The sequence below is a fragment of the Talpa europaea genome, assembly GCF_964194135.1.
Source record: "Talpa europaea genome assembly, chromosome: 14".
NCBI classification, from domain to species: domain Eukaryota; kingdom Metazoa; phylum Chordata; class Mammalia; order Eulipotyphla; family Talpidae; genus Talpa; species Talpa europaea.
Genome location: NC_140082.1, coordinates 89,798,920 through 89,815,483, shown reverse-complemented (window position 1 = coordinate 89,815,483; position 16,564 = coordinate 89,798,920). Strand labels below are relative to the sequence as shown.

Sequence of the window (16,564 nt, the reverse complement as noted above, 5' to 3'; positions counted from 1 at the left end):
GACTTGAGAATATTGTCTAGTGCAGAGGAACCTTAGGGGACATATGCACATCAGGGTGGGTTCTAAATTGATCGGGCATCTACTTTTCTCAGTTCTGACGCCTAGATTAGAGCCCCTTATCTGCCTTGCGCCCCCCCACCCCGCCGCCATCATCCATTTGGTCACCCAGAGTGTAGGAGATGGTGGGGACATGAAGGGCTTGCTCAGGAATTTGGAGAAAGTGCTGTTGCTGTCCCCTAAACAATGTGAAATGGGGAACAGACAGGCCACGCACCAGCCTGTGCTCACTGTGGATAGACTTTCCTGAGACTCCTTCCCAGAAGCATCAGTCCCTGCAGGCGGTTAGAGAAGAGTGTTTGCTGGTTGATACTTAATGGAGCTGTGATGGACTTGAGCGAGGGCCGAGCCACGCCTGGCAAGACAGGACCCACGAGCACGGCTGGGTGCCGCGTCGCTCTTGCTGGACGGGGTGTGGCAGCCCCAGGCGCAGTCAAACGCCTGCCTTGGTTCTTAAGAAAACCAGTAGCATCAGCTGAAAACTTAGAAACAAAAATGCTGGAGATCCACCCCCAGGGCCTCGAATGAGAAACTCTGGGGTGAGGACAAAAGACTTTAGTTTCTTTAAAAAACTTCTAAAGATTTTCAAGTTTTCATTTTGCAGCTGAGATTTACTAAAATAGAGGTTTTTACTCTCTTTGGTCCCTTGTGCCTCCCCCCCAAGGTGAGAGATTTTGATGCTCTCAATTTACTGAAATTGAGCTTTCCTAAAAGATTTTTAACTTTTCATTTGAAATTTTGGCTTATTAAAAAAAGTGACAAAGTGGTACCAACATACCCCGTTCCCTTCACCCAGCCTCCTCGAATGCTAACATCTACAAAACCACAGTGATCGAAGTTGTTGGCTGTCGTTGCATCAAAATTGTTGGATGTTTGATCATGACCAAAGCCAGCATATTGAAGGGGAAATTGGGGGTATCCCCCCATGCCTTCTTTAGTTCCTTTGGCTGGTTCAATAATCAGTTGATGCAAGAAAGAGGAGCAAGAGAAATGACAAACTTAATTTCATGCATGGGGACCCGGGGGATGGGAGCCTGTGATGGGCTCATCTAGCTTTTAGAAAGAGGGTCATACATTTGGGAGGAAAGTACAAAAAATGAAACTATTTATAATTCAGAAAGAGCTTCGCAATGCGTATTTACATGGGAACAGACCTTGGAAACCCTAGTCTGGGAGGATGAGGCCTCTCCCTCCTCCTGCTGTAAAGCGGGAACATTTAGTCTCTGCTTTTAGGGAGACCTCACTGGGCAAAGCATCATTCTCGGAGCTGCAGTTTTTCAGTTGCCTTCAATTCAAAATGATCAGCGGCTCTGGCCTGTGGGGCTGTCTGTTCTCGGTTCCGATAGCATCAATGTGGGTTTAAGGCCATTACGGGACCCACAGACTTCTGGCGAGTCTTGTCGGTTTCTCTGCCATCTTTTCTGTGTCTAGGATTCACAGACCCAGAATTTCCCGGCCTTTAGTTGCACCGTCTCTTTATTCTCTTTAACTCTGGAGCAGCCCCTCCTGCCTGCTTGTCTTCTCCCACCCTGGTGTTTCGAGGAATACTCTCCAGTCAGCTCCTCGGCTGTCCCGAGCAGGGTTTGCAGGATGTTTTCTCAAGATTAAATGCCAGTCACGCATCGTTCTTGGCAAGAGGCCCAGGAAAGAGGCTCAGGTGCCCTCAGTGCACCATCGTGGGCACCTGGCACCTGTACGTTTTGTCCTCTGGCTGCTGGTGACATCCACCTCGTCCCTACTCATGATTGTGTCTGCCACGTTTCTCCACCCACAGTCACTGCTTTCCCTGGGCAGCTGATGAGTCGAGTATTTTGAAACGAATCAGTGTCTGTTTCCCATCACTCCCCCACATAGTAACTCAGGCATTCATTGATAGTTCTGGCCCCAAACAGCTATTACCTGTGCCTGTCAAACGGGGGGCTCTGTCCCCCCTAGTCCCCGTGCTCTGCTAACTGGGGTGCTGCTGTGAGCATGAGTTCCCTCTTTGTCCCCTTTCATTTACTCGCTTACTTGTTTCTGTTGCTGCTGGCTTTTGGATGTCTGTGTTGCCCTGTGGCTTCCCACCTGCCCACGTGTTAGTTCACATGTTAATCCGGGGTCGTCCTAAGAAAGCACAGATGGGGCAACTGAAAAACAAGAGATTTATCTTCTTGCAATTCTGGGGTGAGTGCTCTGCTGTCCAGGCATGGCCAGGGCTGGATCCCGAGGCCTCTCTGCTGGCTGGGGGTAGCTGTCCGGGCCCGGCGCTCACACGCCTGCATGCGCCTGTGTCTCTGTGCTCGCTCACCAGTCACACTGGCTCGGGAGTCCCTGACACCTCGTTTTAATTTACCTCCTTGAATATCCATCTCCAAAGAGAGTGTCGTGTTCTGAGGTGCTGGAGGTTAGGGCCTCCATATGCAAATCCATGAGCTGTCACTTAGTCCAAGGCAGTCAGCAGCCGTCACTCTTGGCTTGGCCTCCGGACCCCATCCACTCTTGGCTGGCTCCGTGTCCTTCCTCCATGTCCCATGTTGATGGTTGAGTGCTGTTTTCTCTCCAGCACTGCAGCATGACCCAGCCCTGGACGCACACTCTTCCCAAGTGTGTGCCTTGGGGCCTGGGGAGAGGTGGCAGCCACCCCGTGGGTGCTTCTGTGGTGCACTACAGTCTAGGATCCGTGCCAGTGACGAACAGCCCGGGCAGGTCTGAGTGCAGCGCTGCCCCGCCTGAGAATGAGTGTTGGCTCCTTAGTCTCTGCAGGGCTGATTCCTTACCTGCTGTCTGGGGTAAGGCTGCCCACCTCCTGGGGTGCTCATAGGATGCAGAGATCTATTGCAAATAGCATTTGAGCCTGGCCCCCGAATCATCACCAATGTCCAGTAGTTTTTAGCTTTCATTATTAGGTGAGTCGTTTCTCAAGGCCAAAGGTCAACGCATCTTCATCCGGGGGCAGGCAGATTTTAGGTCATTCCCAAGAACATCTCCCTGCCCTGCTTTTATAAACTCCGCACAGCCCTGGAGGAATTTTTTGTTTAGGTTATAGCTGGTGTTTTCAAGAGAGGCCCAGAGAATGCCCCCTGCGGTGTTTCTTCCTGGCCCGGATGTGCCACCACCACCCCAGCTGCCTGGTGCCTGAGACAGGCAGGGGGAGGTGGTGAAATGAGGAGCCTAGATAGTTGGGTTTCATTCCTGACTCTAGAAACTGGGCGCTTGATCTCTTAGTTCTTCTCCATTTGGAAACCCCCCTCCTGAGGAGGGCGCATGGATGGGGAGCAGAGAGGCAGCAGGGATCTTAGTTTCCAGTTGCTGGGGGATGCGGGGGATGCAGTGAGCGACGAGGTCCTAGCTGTGCGGGGGACCCCCTCGTGTCTGTCTCTTCTGGTCTCTATGGAGGTTGCTAATCATCTCTTTGTCTTTTTTGCAGAGAGCACGGAGAACTTCGTCTCTTGTAAGTCTGCTTTACTTTCGCTTGGGAACAGATTTAGTCCCATACTTTTGGTGACTGCTAAATCCAAATCACCCCTTCCCCATTTCACCGCCGTCCCCAGACCCAGGGCAGCTGAGCATCTGTGTAAACCATGAAAGGGAATTGGGGGTGAACTACTTCTCAGGCAGTTCCAAGCCCACCCTCCTGGGCAGCTGCCCTGTGCCTCAATTTCCCCCGGGGAGTTTCCCAGTGTCTGACAGCGTGTGGGTATCGACGCCCAGGTGGAGAGTGGTGGTGTCAGGAGGCCGCCCGGTAGAACTTGGGATCGTGTCAGTTACATTTCGGAGAGATGTGGGGAGACCTATTAGCATGTCTCCCCTGTTTGGAGAGTCTGGGGGGCCCAGGACCTCCTGGAGCGGGCTGCAGTGTGCAGGGTCTCTGCCGGTAGGTGCCTCCAATGAGGTTACTGAGGCCTGTGTGTAGGCGGTTTGGGCTTGGACTAGACAATCCCAAAGGGGTTCTGTGTCTGTTCATGGCTCTGGGGAGCACTAGATTCCTTTCCCTTCTCCCCGCGGGAGGCGGCCGCCCCGCTGCTTCCGCCTGGTTGGGGTGCACACCCACCTGGGTCGGGCACCCCTTACTCTTAGACCTGCATGCGGTGTCACCTGTGATTCCTTTATTGGCACTTGTCCTAAAGGACTTGGCATTTCACAGACTGTCCCTCCAGAGACTTCCTTCTGTATTTGGGGTGTCTCTTGCCGTGGGGTGACTGTAGGTAGGGGACACTCTGGGCTCCCACTGCGTCAGCTGGGAAAGGCAATGGATGTGCTGTTTCTCGTGAACTGCTCTGCCCCAGGGACTATCTCTGGATGTCCCTGAGGGTGGTGGTGGGGGGGAAGGAGCCAGAGACGGGACAGGGTGGCTGTGGCATGAGTAGTGAAGTGTTCCTGCAGCTGCCGTCACCGACTCCACTGTCCTGACCCTGACCGGGGCCCCAAACCACATATTTCTCTGTTTTCTTTCAAAACCTCCTGGCCCGTGTTGCCCAGGGTGCTTGATTCACTCTCACATGGGGGCGGCAGGCAGGGGATGTCGGGGGACAGAGTGAAGACCCGCATTCCTGATGGAGCCTCCCCGGGGTTCTCAGTGCCAGCCTGGTGGCTGGACACAGCCGTCCTGGGGGCCTCTGCAAAGCCGGGTGCTCGGGTGGGAGGCGTCTGCTTCCACATGAGATTTTCCAATGGGGCTGGGAAACTGGCGGGATGTGGGGGGCCTCCCTGGGCCACACAGCTAACCGCCTTCGCTTCTGCTTGGCTTCCAGTTTACGAAGTGAGCCCCACACCCATCACTGTGACCCTCAAACCGGAGGAAGATACTTTTGGGGTGAGTCACGTTTTGACCAGGAGGAAAGTGTTTCCCACCTAGTTGTTCCCACATTTCGGTTGAGTCGCAGCCTCCCCGGATGTCACCGTGCTTCCCCCCCCCCCGCCCCCCCCCCCCCCGGCAGGGAGCAGTCCTGGGCGCACCCTTGCGGGTAGTTGAAACCTCCCTGTCCCATGAGGTTCTCTTGAAACAGCATCCCATCAAAGATGCTGTTTCCATCTCCCTGGTCTCTGAGAAGAAGCCTTTTAGGACCTATTCCAAATTTCATGATCAGAGAACCCTTTGGAAACCCCTGCTCCAGCAGGAACCCTGATTTGGGGGTGTTGCCAAGAGCCGGGCTCTTTGCTAGTCAGTTGCCTAGAGCAGGACTCTGGGTGGGCCCCCCATACCATCCTGCATCCCACAGTCTGGATTTCTCTGGGGAGGAGAGGAAAAGGGACTATTCAGAGTCCAGATGACCTTGAATCTCCTGGATAAGAGTATCGTGTAAAGACGTTCTAGGTGAAGACGCTGAATTGCTCGCAAGTTCTCGCAGCCGCAGAGAGACAGCACTTGCCCGTGCGTGTCTCAGTGTGGTCCTGGTGAGAAAGCCTTGGGACTTTCTCTAATCAAGTAGGGAAACTGTTTTTTAAGGGACTTAGAGTCTCATAAATGTTTTCTTCTAAAGACTCTGTTCAGTGGCCCGGCTCCTGGCTCTGGGAGGGCGCACGGCTCTGGGGTACGAGTGTCCCTCCCCTACCCCGCCCCGGTCGCACTGGCCAGGTGGCCAGACTGGGGTCTTCGGCCACTGTCTTCATCTCTGGTGTTGGCTCCTGACAGGTGTCCATCGCTGTTGGACTTGCTGCTTTTGCCTGCGTCCTGCTGGTGGTTCTCTTTATCATGATCAACAAGTATGGCCGACGGTCCAAATTCGGAATGAAGGGTAAGGTGGGGTCTTCACTTGCAAGGGTCTCATGGGGGTGAGAGGATGTGGTGCCTTCTGATCAGAGATGCTATTTCCATCTCCCTGGTCTCTGAGAGCCTCTGGTGGAGGCTCCTGCCTATGCCGTTATTATCTGTGCTGGGGGGTTGAAGGCATTGGTGGGAACCAAGCTGCAGACCACCTGGCTTGGCCGTGACTGTGGCAAACGTGGCTTAGCTGGGCTGGTGCAGTGAGGAGCCTCTGGGAAGGGAATTGATTGGCGGCCAAATGGAGAGGACTTAGGTTTCTTTTCACAATGGGTGGGTAAAGGGACTCTTTGAGTAACTTGGTTCTCCTCTTGTCTTCTATCCTTGGAGTTATGATGAGAAGCCATTAGCATGGCTGGTGGAAGCTGGTGGACTCTGGCATTGAAAAGTTGCCCGTGAAATGGTTTCTCAGCACGTAGCTCTACATGGAGTTCCAGAATGGATGCCAAGAGCAACAGGGTTGCTAAATCTGCTGGCCAGCTTCCATCACACAGAGCACTCAACCTCACTGTGGCCGGGGTGGGTGTGGGATGTGGCTCTCCACCAAGGCTTGGGTAGGGAGACTGGTACAAAAGGGGTTAACATGGTGAATTAACTCCATCTGCCTGGTTCCTGGGATGGATCTGGCTGAAGAGCTCCAGGAGAGACTGGGGGGCCAGGTCTCAACCAGAACTGTGAATTGCAAGGTATACTTCTGGCTGGGGCTTCTGGCTCTGGCTGATTGCGTGTGGGGTGGGTAGGAAGGGAGGTGGAAGCTTAAACCAGCCATCAGTGGCTGAGCTGGGATTCAGGCTGGGGGTTTCTGGTGGGGTCCAGAAAGACGACTTTCTCTAGCTCCTTCCTATAAGCTGGTATCTGTGATAGAGGTTCTGACCTTGGGGCTCACGGATGGAAGGAGAGTGGTATTTTTTTTTTAAGATTTATTTATTTATTTATTTATACAAGAACCAGGGTATAGGCCAGATTCACAGGAGGGTGAGAGGATTCATCAGAGACAGAGCAGGGAACAGAACAGGCAGACTGACGAAATACACTGCCGAGGGGGCAGTGGGCACGACAGGAGAGGTCTGCTACGCCATGTGGAAATCTCCCTGGGTGGCTGGGAATCGAACCCGTGCTGCACAGGCTGTGGACAGCTTCACAGCGCTGCATTCAATTGCCTGGGCCACCAAGGGAAGCCCTGGCTTCTCATTATATTCCCAAAGATCCCATGGCTCCCCTACAAGTCTGGAAGGCAGACAAATCTTGAGAGACACCCAACGGGGCAGAGCACATGGTGCCACCACCTCTGTTCTTGATTAAGCTGAACGCGTCCCAGCCAGGCCAGCCAGGTTTTCCTTAGTCATGTGACACGTGTTGACCCAGAGATACAGGCAAATTATGGGAGCAGATAGAAGTTTGGCTCAAAGCCAGAGGCTCAAACAAGATCAGACCTTTGGGCGCCTGGATGGGGTCATTTTGTCGCTGACACCCCCACGTGCCGAAGGGGGCTTGGGTTTAGAGATGAAGCTGGTGAGCGAGTCGGTGCCTCAAAGCTGAGCATTGCCCCTGGGCTTCTGGCTTGAGGACCCACCGTCTCCCATGTGCTGTTCCCACTGAGGGTGGGTCCTTCCTAGCTCTTCCTCTATGCACCTGAGAAAACATCAGGACCTTGCCTGAGGGGGAGAATGGGCTGTTATTGCATCTTCTCCATCCCCCCCAGGAGGCGTGCCACCATTTGAGACCTTGGGACATGCTTGGCAGCTCTGGGAGAGCAGATTTTTCCTATTACTTGTCATCCGGTTTCTGGAACAGCCTGTCCACATGTCGGATGGATTAGGCAGCACCCAGGGCGGTGCCTGTGCCTCAGCTGTCCTCAGAGCCTCTCCCAGCCCCTGCTCCCTTCTCCCGGCTGAGCTGCCTCCCTGGGCCCTGGCTGGACCCTGGGGGGGCATGTCCATGCAGATGGAAGGGAAGTGACCCCTGTTCTAGAGCCAGGCAACAGAGGAAGTTAGGTTGTGTCTGAGTCATGAGGGATAGTGCAGGGGGCACTATGGGCTGGAGTTGAGGCTCCCTCCCTGGTTGTGGCAGAGCTCCAGCGTGCTGGGGCTCATCTCAAGACCAATATGCCACGGCCAGGCTGTGTACACATTTCATTGTCTGTGGCCAGTAGGAGGAGGTGAAGGGGTGGGTCCCAGAAGTCCCTGCCCTGACCCAGTGAACCTCCCTTGTGCATGCAGCCGGTCCAAGCCGGATGTTCCAACTGCCCAGAACCCTCTGCTCTCCGCCCAGCACCTAGTCTTGCAGGCTTGCTGCCTCCCCTGCGTGCCTGCGGGAGCCCAGTCCTGTGTGATTGGCACCCCAAGAGGCTCCCCTGTGGCAGATCCCTTCTTTTCTGCCTATAGAATCTCCCCCAGTCTCCCCTCAGTGTCCACAAGGGCTTCCCTCTGCTGTTCCGCCCATCCTGGTGTCTCCACATGCCTCAACTCACACGCCCTTGTCTGAGCCAGGGGCGACTTGTCAGAAACTCAGGGCACTCAGCCCAGCGGCCTGAAACATCACTTGGTGTTTGACGAGCACTTGTTGAACTTGGAAATGAATGACTTAATTTTTACTCATAAAGAAAGCGAAGCTTGGAGATCAGGGCTGGGCTAGTTGGGGCTAATTTGGAAATCTGAGGTGCTGGGCACTGGGGAGTGGGCTGATGGGGGAAACTCATGAATCAGTCCCCACCCGAGGGCTGGCACATAGTGCAGGTAAGGAGACCTTTTTAAGACGAACTCTAAGTCCTTGTCAGAGCTTTGAAGATACAGAAAAATACAAGATGAATGCAACAAGCACCTGTGCTCCCGCCATGCAGAAGCAGTGACGGATTCCGTTTTATATTTGCACGGAATATTTGTCCCTGTCACTGATAGAACCAAGTCTGCTGTCACGGCACCCCTGTCCTGTCCCTGCCCGTCGGTCCGAGCCCCTGGTGTGTGTGCGTCAGCTCGCTCGCTTTGTCTCTCCCGGCCCTCCAGTCCCTTCCTGTACTGTCGCTGCACCGTGGCTGGTTCCCAGTCAGACTCGTACCCTGGGGGACCAAGTGGGCAGCTGCCTCCTTCCCAGGACAGTGCCCATGGCCATGGTAGATAACTTTCACATTGATGTGTGCACGTGTGCATGTTTGCATATGTATGCACATACGCGTGCATGTGTGTGTTGGCGTTTGTACGTTCTGTTTGTTCTAGGTCACACATTGCATCGGCAGACCTCTAGAAAGTGCCTCCTCCCCATCTATAGGTCTTATGGATATGTTTTATCTGGACAAAGACAGTTTAGACGGCAATGATTAGGGGCCGCGCCCCCACAGTGTATGACAGAAGTTCCTGCCCGGGATGTGTGCACATCTGTGTGCACAGTGGGCTGTGCTCCCAAGGGCCTCCTTCAGTGGGTTTATATACATGCTGTTCTCATACTCATCCTGCGTCTCGCCATGTGCCCAGTCACGTATTGGCGATGGTTCCACGGGGGCCGTGCAGGCACTGCTCTGCACCTTTATTGTGGGAGATGTGTGTATCACCGTACGGTCCCACACATCTCTCTCCTCTTAGCTGCCATCTTTTTGGTCAAAATGTTGGCCTGGACGGGGGTCATTTAGGAGGTGAGTTCATCCTCCTTGAACCCTCTTGAACATGTGCAAAGTGAGGGTCCCCTGGGGCTTCCAGTGAAGCCCCGGGCTGTGGGGTGGTGGGGGTATGGCATGGTCACTGCCCAGGGCAGGCTACCCCATGTCAGGTGCTAAGTCTTTGATTGCTGGACCAAGGGGTGGCTGGGAGGCGGGTGCGGGGCGTGTAGGGCAGGGAGGTACAGGTAATCTTCCAGTATTTCCATGTCTTCTTATATTGAGCCAGTGTATCCTGGGCCTGGAGGTGGCATGGTTCAGAATTTCTACCAAGCTCATCCTTGCAAAACACACATTTTTTTTTGTTTTTGTTTTTATTTTTATATTAAACTGTTTGTGACATCATGTGGGTTTCAGGCGTACAGCTTATACCTCAGTATCTGTCACCACCAGGGTTCTAGTTTCCGTCGTCAACATACAGCACAGCCCTTTAATGCGGTTTACCCACCTCCTTCCCCATCCCGCCTGCTAACCACTATTTTGTTGGCATAGTCTAAAAAGCTTGTTTTTGTTTTGTTTCTTTGTCTACCGCATAAGCGGTATCGTATAGTGTCTGTCTTTCTCGTCTGGTTTTTCTCACTTCACATAATGCCCTCAGGTCCATCTATGGTGTTGCAAATGGCAGGACCCATCTTTTTGTTGCTGAGTAGTATTCCACTGTGCACACAGTCACGCACCATCAGTGTTTCAGTCAATGGCACATGCACAATGCAGTGCAACAGGCTCCACCCTCCAGCCCGGGTGTGTAGCAGGTTGTGCCACGGGGTTTGTGTAATCGCACGCTATTGCCATTCACACAACAGGACCCTAAGGATGCATTTCCCAGAGTGTCTCGCTGTCATCAAGCAGTGCACACCACATCTTTATCTTCTCAGCTGTCTGTGAATTAGACCCCCCAAGACCAATACCTGGTCGGCATCCAGCATTGGTATTTACAGGTGAAGACAGTGGGGCCCAGGAAAGGTGAGGGATTGTTCTGGTTTCAGTCTGTGAGGCCAGGTTTGGTCTAGAACTCCCTATTGCTCCTGCCCACCCACCTTTTATGGCTGCACAAGCCACCTGCATCCTCAGTCTCCACCGGGAACCTCACGGCACACCTGCCACCTGTGTTCCCCGAGGCCATCAGGACAGTGACCAGGTGTGGTGCCAGTGTCTGTAAATAATAAGCCGAGTCCTCCAGTTTGCCTGCAAGGTGGCTGCTGTTGCTTTTTAGTGGAGAAAGATGCAAATACATGGATTTTTTGTACCTGAGCAGAGTAGGGGTTCTCTGGCCTCCTTCCATGTGCTAACTTGTCTGTGTGTTTAAACACGTGTAGGTCAGAGTTGCTGTGGGAGTTTAACTTCTCACTTCTTGGCTTCCTCTTTCAGCCTCGGAGGAGAGGGAATAGGGCTCAGTAGAGCCGACTCCGGCCTAGGCTGCTTGGGCTAATGTGCCTGTTGCACATTTGAGGAAACGGAAGCCCAGGGGCCCTCCTGCAGGAAGGTGACACCGCAGGTCTGGGGAGCAGAGCGGGACTGTGACTGCGCCAGCCTAATTCTTCCAGTACTTTCCCTGATTGTCTCTGGTGCTCTCCTGTCTGACCAGGGCTTTCAACAATGCCACCTATGCAATAGCTTTGCTTGATCTGGCCCAGAAGAAAGGCGGGTGTGGGCCACCTTTGCTGCCTGACGTGCTGCAGGGAGAGGGGTGCAGGCAGTGGGGCTGAGGTTGGCAAGCTGGCGAGGAGTGAGCGGCTGTGTGGGTGCCGGTCACCCCTTACATGTTGCGTCGGCTGCCGCCGGCCCTTGGTCCTCGTGGTTGGTGTGTGCGGTGCCGCCAGACTGTTCCACCGCGAATTAGCCTCTGTTAATAAGCACTTGAAGTAAAGTGGTTGCCTGTTTGATTATGATTGGGGGTTATTAACATTTTTTCCATAAACAGATGGGAACTGTCCCCTGAGTGTTTGCAGCATCCTGCCCCTGTCTTGATTTGGAGGAACCGGCTCCTGCCAGAGGATCTCAGGGGCCGCTGCCTCGCGAGCATCCTCATTATTCCTCTGCTTGGCCACCTGGCTAAGGTGAATAATGGGATTTGGGGAGCAGTCCTTGCGCCCCGTCCTGACTTCAGGGCACAGCACTGAGAAGCTTCCTCCAGCTGGAGGGCGGGATTGCTGGGAGGGAACTCGGACTCCTAAGAGCTGAGATTCTAACTGGTGTTTCTTTCTCTGCCGGGGCGGGGCCGTGCGCCTGTGCCGGGATGGTAGAGACAGCGGCATGCTGAGGCTCTGGAGGGGCCCTGCGCCCTGGATGAGTCACTGCCGTTGTCACCCATAAAGACTTTTCCGTGACAAGTAGCTGTATCTGGCCTTTATTTAGCCGGGGACCAGAGATCCAGTGGGGTGAAGAACCGGGGTTTCCCGACTTCCCAAAATACCTGTTCTTGCCTGTCTTTCTCGACTGCTTTCTCTGTTCCTCCTCTGAACTCAGGGGTGCGAGGAGGAGGGTGTGGTGGCCATTGCAGGGAGCCTGGGCAGAAGAGGACTCTTTAGACCTAACTTCAAGGGGGGCTGCTGGATTCATTTCTCCTGTTGATCTCCGACAGGCCTTGTGTTCTCACAAACGTTCCCACGCCCCGTCCCCTTTTCAGACACGTTGCCAGATCCTCAGCCCCCAGGAACACTGCGCCTGTGTCCAAGTCTAAGTGGAGTAGGTTAGACCTGGCGCAATGTTAAGTGGAGCCCCTCCCTCCCATCCCTCACTCTCGGCTGAGGGGACCCCGCCGCTCTCCAGCCCGCTCTGCCGTGTGAGGTCCGTCCCTGGCAGCCGAGGAAGACGCCGTGGGCTCTCCACGTGACAGTTGTGCCTCCTGCGCAGCGGGGCTGGGGAGGTCGATCTGCCTGTTTCTTTGGCAGAGCGGTCGCCTCTGTGGTTCATCTGCTGTGGCTGCAGGGCAGCGTTCTCGCTAATCTGTGTTGTCAGAACTGGCTCCTGCAGGGTTAATAGTCCTTTGATACCTCCCTTTAGAGGTTCTCAGCCGGGGACCCCGCTGCGCACCTGACAGATGACAGCCAGGCCCCGCAGCCCTTGGCTCCTGGGAGCCTCATGCTGAGAGCAACATATCAGAATTCCGGGCAGCAAAAGGGATTTTTAAAACTGACAAAACGATCAAGTCCATAGTAATTTTCCCTCGTTGGACTTTACAGACTTTGGTATTTTATTATTCATCAAATGCTCTGGGACTCACTTCCTGCTGCTGTGTGCCCTGGGTGTGGGGGTGAAAGCACATGGGGCGGGAGCTGCCAACTTGACCTTCACGGAGTGCTTTTGTCCACGAGGGTTTTTGCCCCTGCAGAGTCGAGCTGCAGAAACAGCCCCAAGAAAACTCCCTCTCCCGCCCTGGCCCCTCGTCCTCTCCCTGCCCCCTCCCAGGGGGTCCTGAGGCTCTTCCCTGTGCAGAGGAGGCATGCCCGGGCTATGGCTAAGCAAGCCCTCCACTGCCAGGCGCTGCCCCCGCCCCGTGTGGACACGGCTTAGGAGGTCCTCAGCGCAGCCCTTGGACCCACAGGCACTTAAGCCGAGGGATTGGAATGACTTTTGATGTGGAAACACGTTCTTTGTGTGAGGAGAAAACCATGCACTGAAAACAATAACAAACCAGCCAACCACAGCAGATCCAGGCCCTGCTCCTCCTCACTCCACTGCCCTCCAAGATGCGCATTCATCCCGGGTGGGCGAGCTGCAGGAGGTGATGGGGAGGAGGGGGCACCCTGTGCAGCTCAGAGGCCAGCTACCTGCTCCTGAGCTTCCAGAGGGAGGGGGGAGCCCCAGAGGGAAGGAGGAGGAGCCTCTGGGGGGAAGGGGAGCCCCTGGAGGAAGGAGGAGGAGCCCTTTCCTCCCACCAAGAGCACCTGTAAGCCTGAGTTGATCCCAGCGCAGTGTGAGGTCAGCAGAGTTCCGGTGCCGCTGGACAGATGTTCTCTCCTCCATGCTTCTGTGACCTGTTGGTTCTTCCTCCTGCAGCTGATCTGGGAGGTTATGTTGACCTTGGGCCAGTGGAGGGGTGCTAAGGGGTACCCCATTGCCGGCCCCTCTGGAAAAGCAGGCAGAGCTTGGGCACTCCTATTGCTTATCTGTGGAAATGGCCCGAAAGCACCAACCCGGCCTGGGCTTGCTTTTCAGGGGAACGCTCCTGCCTGAGTGGGCGGTGTGTGGGGCTCTTGGCCTCTGCGGTGGGAAGTTTGATCAGAAGTCAGGGGCCGATCAGAGAACGGGGAACTGGGCACTCACGATGGCTGCTGCTGAACGTGTGCATGGGGCTCCTTCCGCAAGGTGGTTTGTGGATTTATCAAAAGATTCGAGTCATGGAAAGCCTGTGCTCCAGGCACGCCCTTCTGAGAACTCAGCTGCAGGCAGTAAAAACAGAGGCCCCTGGAAGTCCGAGTCTTGAGTGTCCCTCACGGTGACGTCCTAGTTGATAAATTCAGAGTCGCTTAAATATTCTAACAATCAACGGCTCGCTAAGCACGTTACGGTTCATAGAGACGATGTGATTCAAGGCAGACATTCAAAAGGGCAATTTTTAAAAGTAGTTCGTAGGCTTTCCGAAAGGATCCACTTGCCAATGGTAAGAAAGCCCAGTAGTATAAAAGGTAATGTAGTGAAAATGAAGACCTGATCTCTGCCTACTTTCCTGCTCTGGGGTGACGGCTATTTCGAGGTTCTTGCTGGGGGAGCCAGAGCTGCGAGCTCAGTCATTCCCCCTCCATTTAGACGAGCACCATCTTGCTGCCAGTCTCTCCTTGAGCATGTTCCCTTGTCGGTTCCCAGAGGTCCGGGCCCGTCTTCCAGCTGCGTTGGAACAGAATCGACAGTCAGCACCGTGTGAGTTTAGGGTGTCCCACCTGATGGTTTGAAGCATGTTCCCTGGCTACGTTTTTTTACAGTTGCATCTCAAGACTGATGTTTCAGAGCATTTATTGACCCGGGAAAATGTTAGCTATTTATTTCTGAGCAAGGAGAGACAAATGCTTCCCATTTGTTTTGTTGTTAAAATCAAAAGAAAGTATTTTCACACACACCCCTAGGAAGGGTCCCGTGGCTGTGCAGACCTGCCTGTGGTCAGAACACAGGCAGTAGTTATTGTCAGGTAGTGGGATTCCAGAGGCTTTTTATTTTCTCTGTTGTGAGCTTTGTTTTCTGGCTCTTCCAAGTTTTCTCCATTGAACCTTTAAACAGAACAACGGGGTGGGGGGAGCTGTGGGGGTTGGCAGACTGCACCCCCCCAGCAGACATGGTCAGCTTGTCCCCACCCAGGCTCCGTCTTCCCCTTCACAGGGACAGCTGGGCACTGGGGTCCCTTGGGATTGCCAGGGCACACGGCTCCCTAAATCTCCTGTCTCACGTCAACGGTGGCTGCCACCGTGGGGCCTGATTCCAGTGCAGACTCTGGGTCCTCCTCCTGCATAGCACTTGGTGCCCCACTCAGGACTTGCATTCTTGCTACACACCCAAGACAACTGCAGTGCACATGAACGTTTGAGAATCTTTGGTGTCGTCTGGAACATGGTAGATTGTCTCATAAAAAGCTAGGTCACATGTCCAAGTTTGCTGGTGTCAGTTGCAATGACAATTCAGCTGTGGAGCTGGAAAGCAGACTGTTGGAATGTGGACAGGCGTGGCTGTGTTCCAATAAAACTTTATTTACAAAGAAGGGGGGTGAGCCAGATTTGGTCAGTGGGCTGCAGTTTCAGATCCCTGGTGTCGAGTGGCCCAGAACCCTAAAAGTCAACCAGAAGATGGGGCAGCCTGCCAGGCTTGCTTCATATCTGAGCAGTGGGTCATAATCTAAATAGACACTGTGAATGGAGCACTGGACCTACAAACCACCCTGCCCAGTGGCCATGGTCTGGATTATCTGGCCCCGAAACTGAAATGACGACGTGAGTGGCCCAGCATCACGTGGGCAGTGGGGGTCTGCCCTGGAGAATCTGACTGCGATGTGACAGCCCTACGCTCAGCTTCTGGAAGTGACACTGGGACTGCGCTGGGGTCGCCCTGCCCTGCACAGACACTCCTCCAGGTGGAGCCAACTGGGGCTCGGCCAGGCCTTGCAGGCAATGCCCAGGCGGAGGTGGCTGAATTCTGCCCTTGGAGTAGCATGTGGACATTGTCCAGCCACCACGCTGGGCGAACCGAATCTAGCCCCAGAGCCCTTAGGCCCAGCTGCTGACGGGAGACTTCGTCCCGCCCCCACCCCCGGACCATGCCTTTCCCAGGTGACCACACTCACCCGGTCACCCTGCTTGGAGACAGCAGAGGCGCCGGGACCAAGCTCATCTGCCATGGGCCTGAAGAGAGGGACTGTGTGGTGGCTGCCAGACCACAGCCTTCCGTCGCCCGCCCGTGCTGCTGCATTTCAACCCTCCCCCAGCCTGCCCAGACCCCAGCCTCTCTGCAGACTGGGGGGAGGTGCCGTCCCTGGCCTGGAGCCAGCCTCCAAGGCTGGTGTTGTGCCAGGCAGCAGCACAGGCACCTGTGAAGTGATTCTTGGAGAAATACCTGTGGCTGCCGTTCAGCGAGAACCTCATCTGCCTGGAGACGCTGGTTCGTGGCTCTGGGTGAAGCCAGCAGGGAGCCTGGTGAAGCCAGCCCAGGAGCGGTGACCAGAGAGCCGCTGTTGTGTAACTGCCATGGCTGACGCCAGTCGTCCTCTGAGGTCGATGGTGTTGTCCCCTTGTTCACAAATGAGAACCCCAGGACTCGGGGAGCCTCAGGCAGGTCCTGAGGTCTAGAGGGGCTCCAAAGCCGCTTGCTCCCCCCACCCCCAAAGTGTTGGCTGTGCTGGCGTCTGCGAGCCTGCTGCTCGCTCCCAAGCCAGGGAGGCTCCGGGCTAATGGCTGCGGGTACTTTGCTCTTATCAGTTAATAATCCGCTTATCCTGCCACAGGAAGCTTGACTGCAGGTTAATGGGGTCTGTTGTCTCCCTGGTCCGGCCCTTTAACACACCCCCTTCTGTTCTTCTGTCTCCCTGAATACACAGGAACTCCCAGACACAGCTTAGACCTCAGGCCCCCCTGTCCTGATTCCCTCCAGGCTGGTGACTCCACGCTGCCTTGGGGGCTCCGTCCAGGCTCAGAGAGTTG

The 16,564-nt window shown here is 54.8% G+C and overlaps 1 protein-coding gene across 6 annotated transcripts in view; it reads left to right on the top strand.

The window, feature by feature from the left end:
- The window catches only part of NTRK3 (neurotrophic receptor tyrosine kinase 3), a gene marked incomplete at both ends in the record, with an annotated part of 248,767 nt that overhangs the window by 74,239 nt on the left and 157,964 nt on the right, over positions 1-16,564 (top strand). For 3 of the 6 annotated variants that reach the window (XM_084254005.1, XM_084254003.1, XM_084254002.1), the window contains 3 exons: positions 3,464-3,487; positions 4,788-4,849; positions 5,669-5,771. In XM_084254005.1, the coding sequence (XP_084110131.1) occupies positions 3,464-3,487; positions 4,788-4,849; positions 5,669-5,771 (189 nt within the window). The remainder of the gene's footprint in view (positions 1-3,463; positions 3,488-4,787; positions 4,850-5,668; positions 5,772-16,564) is intronic. The other 3 variants (XM_084254006.1, XM_084254004.1, XM_084254007.1) reach the window with 1 other exon arrangement.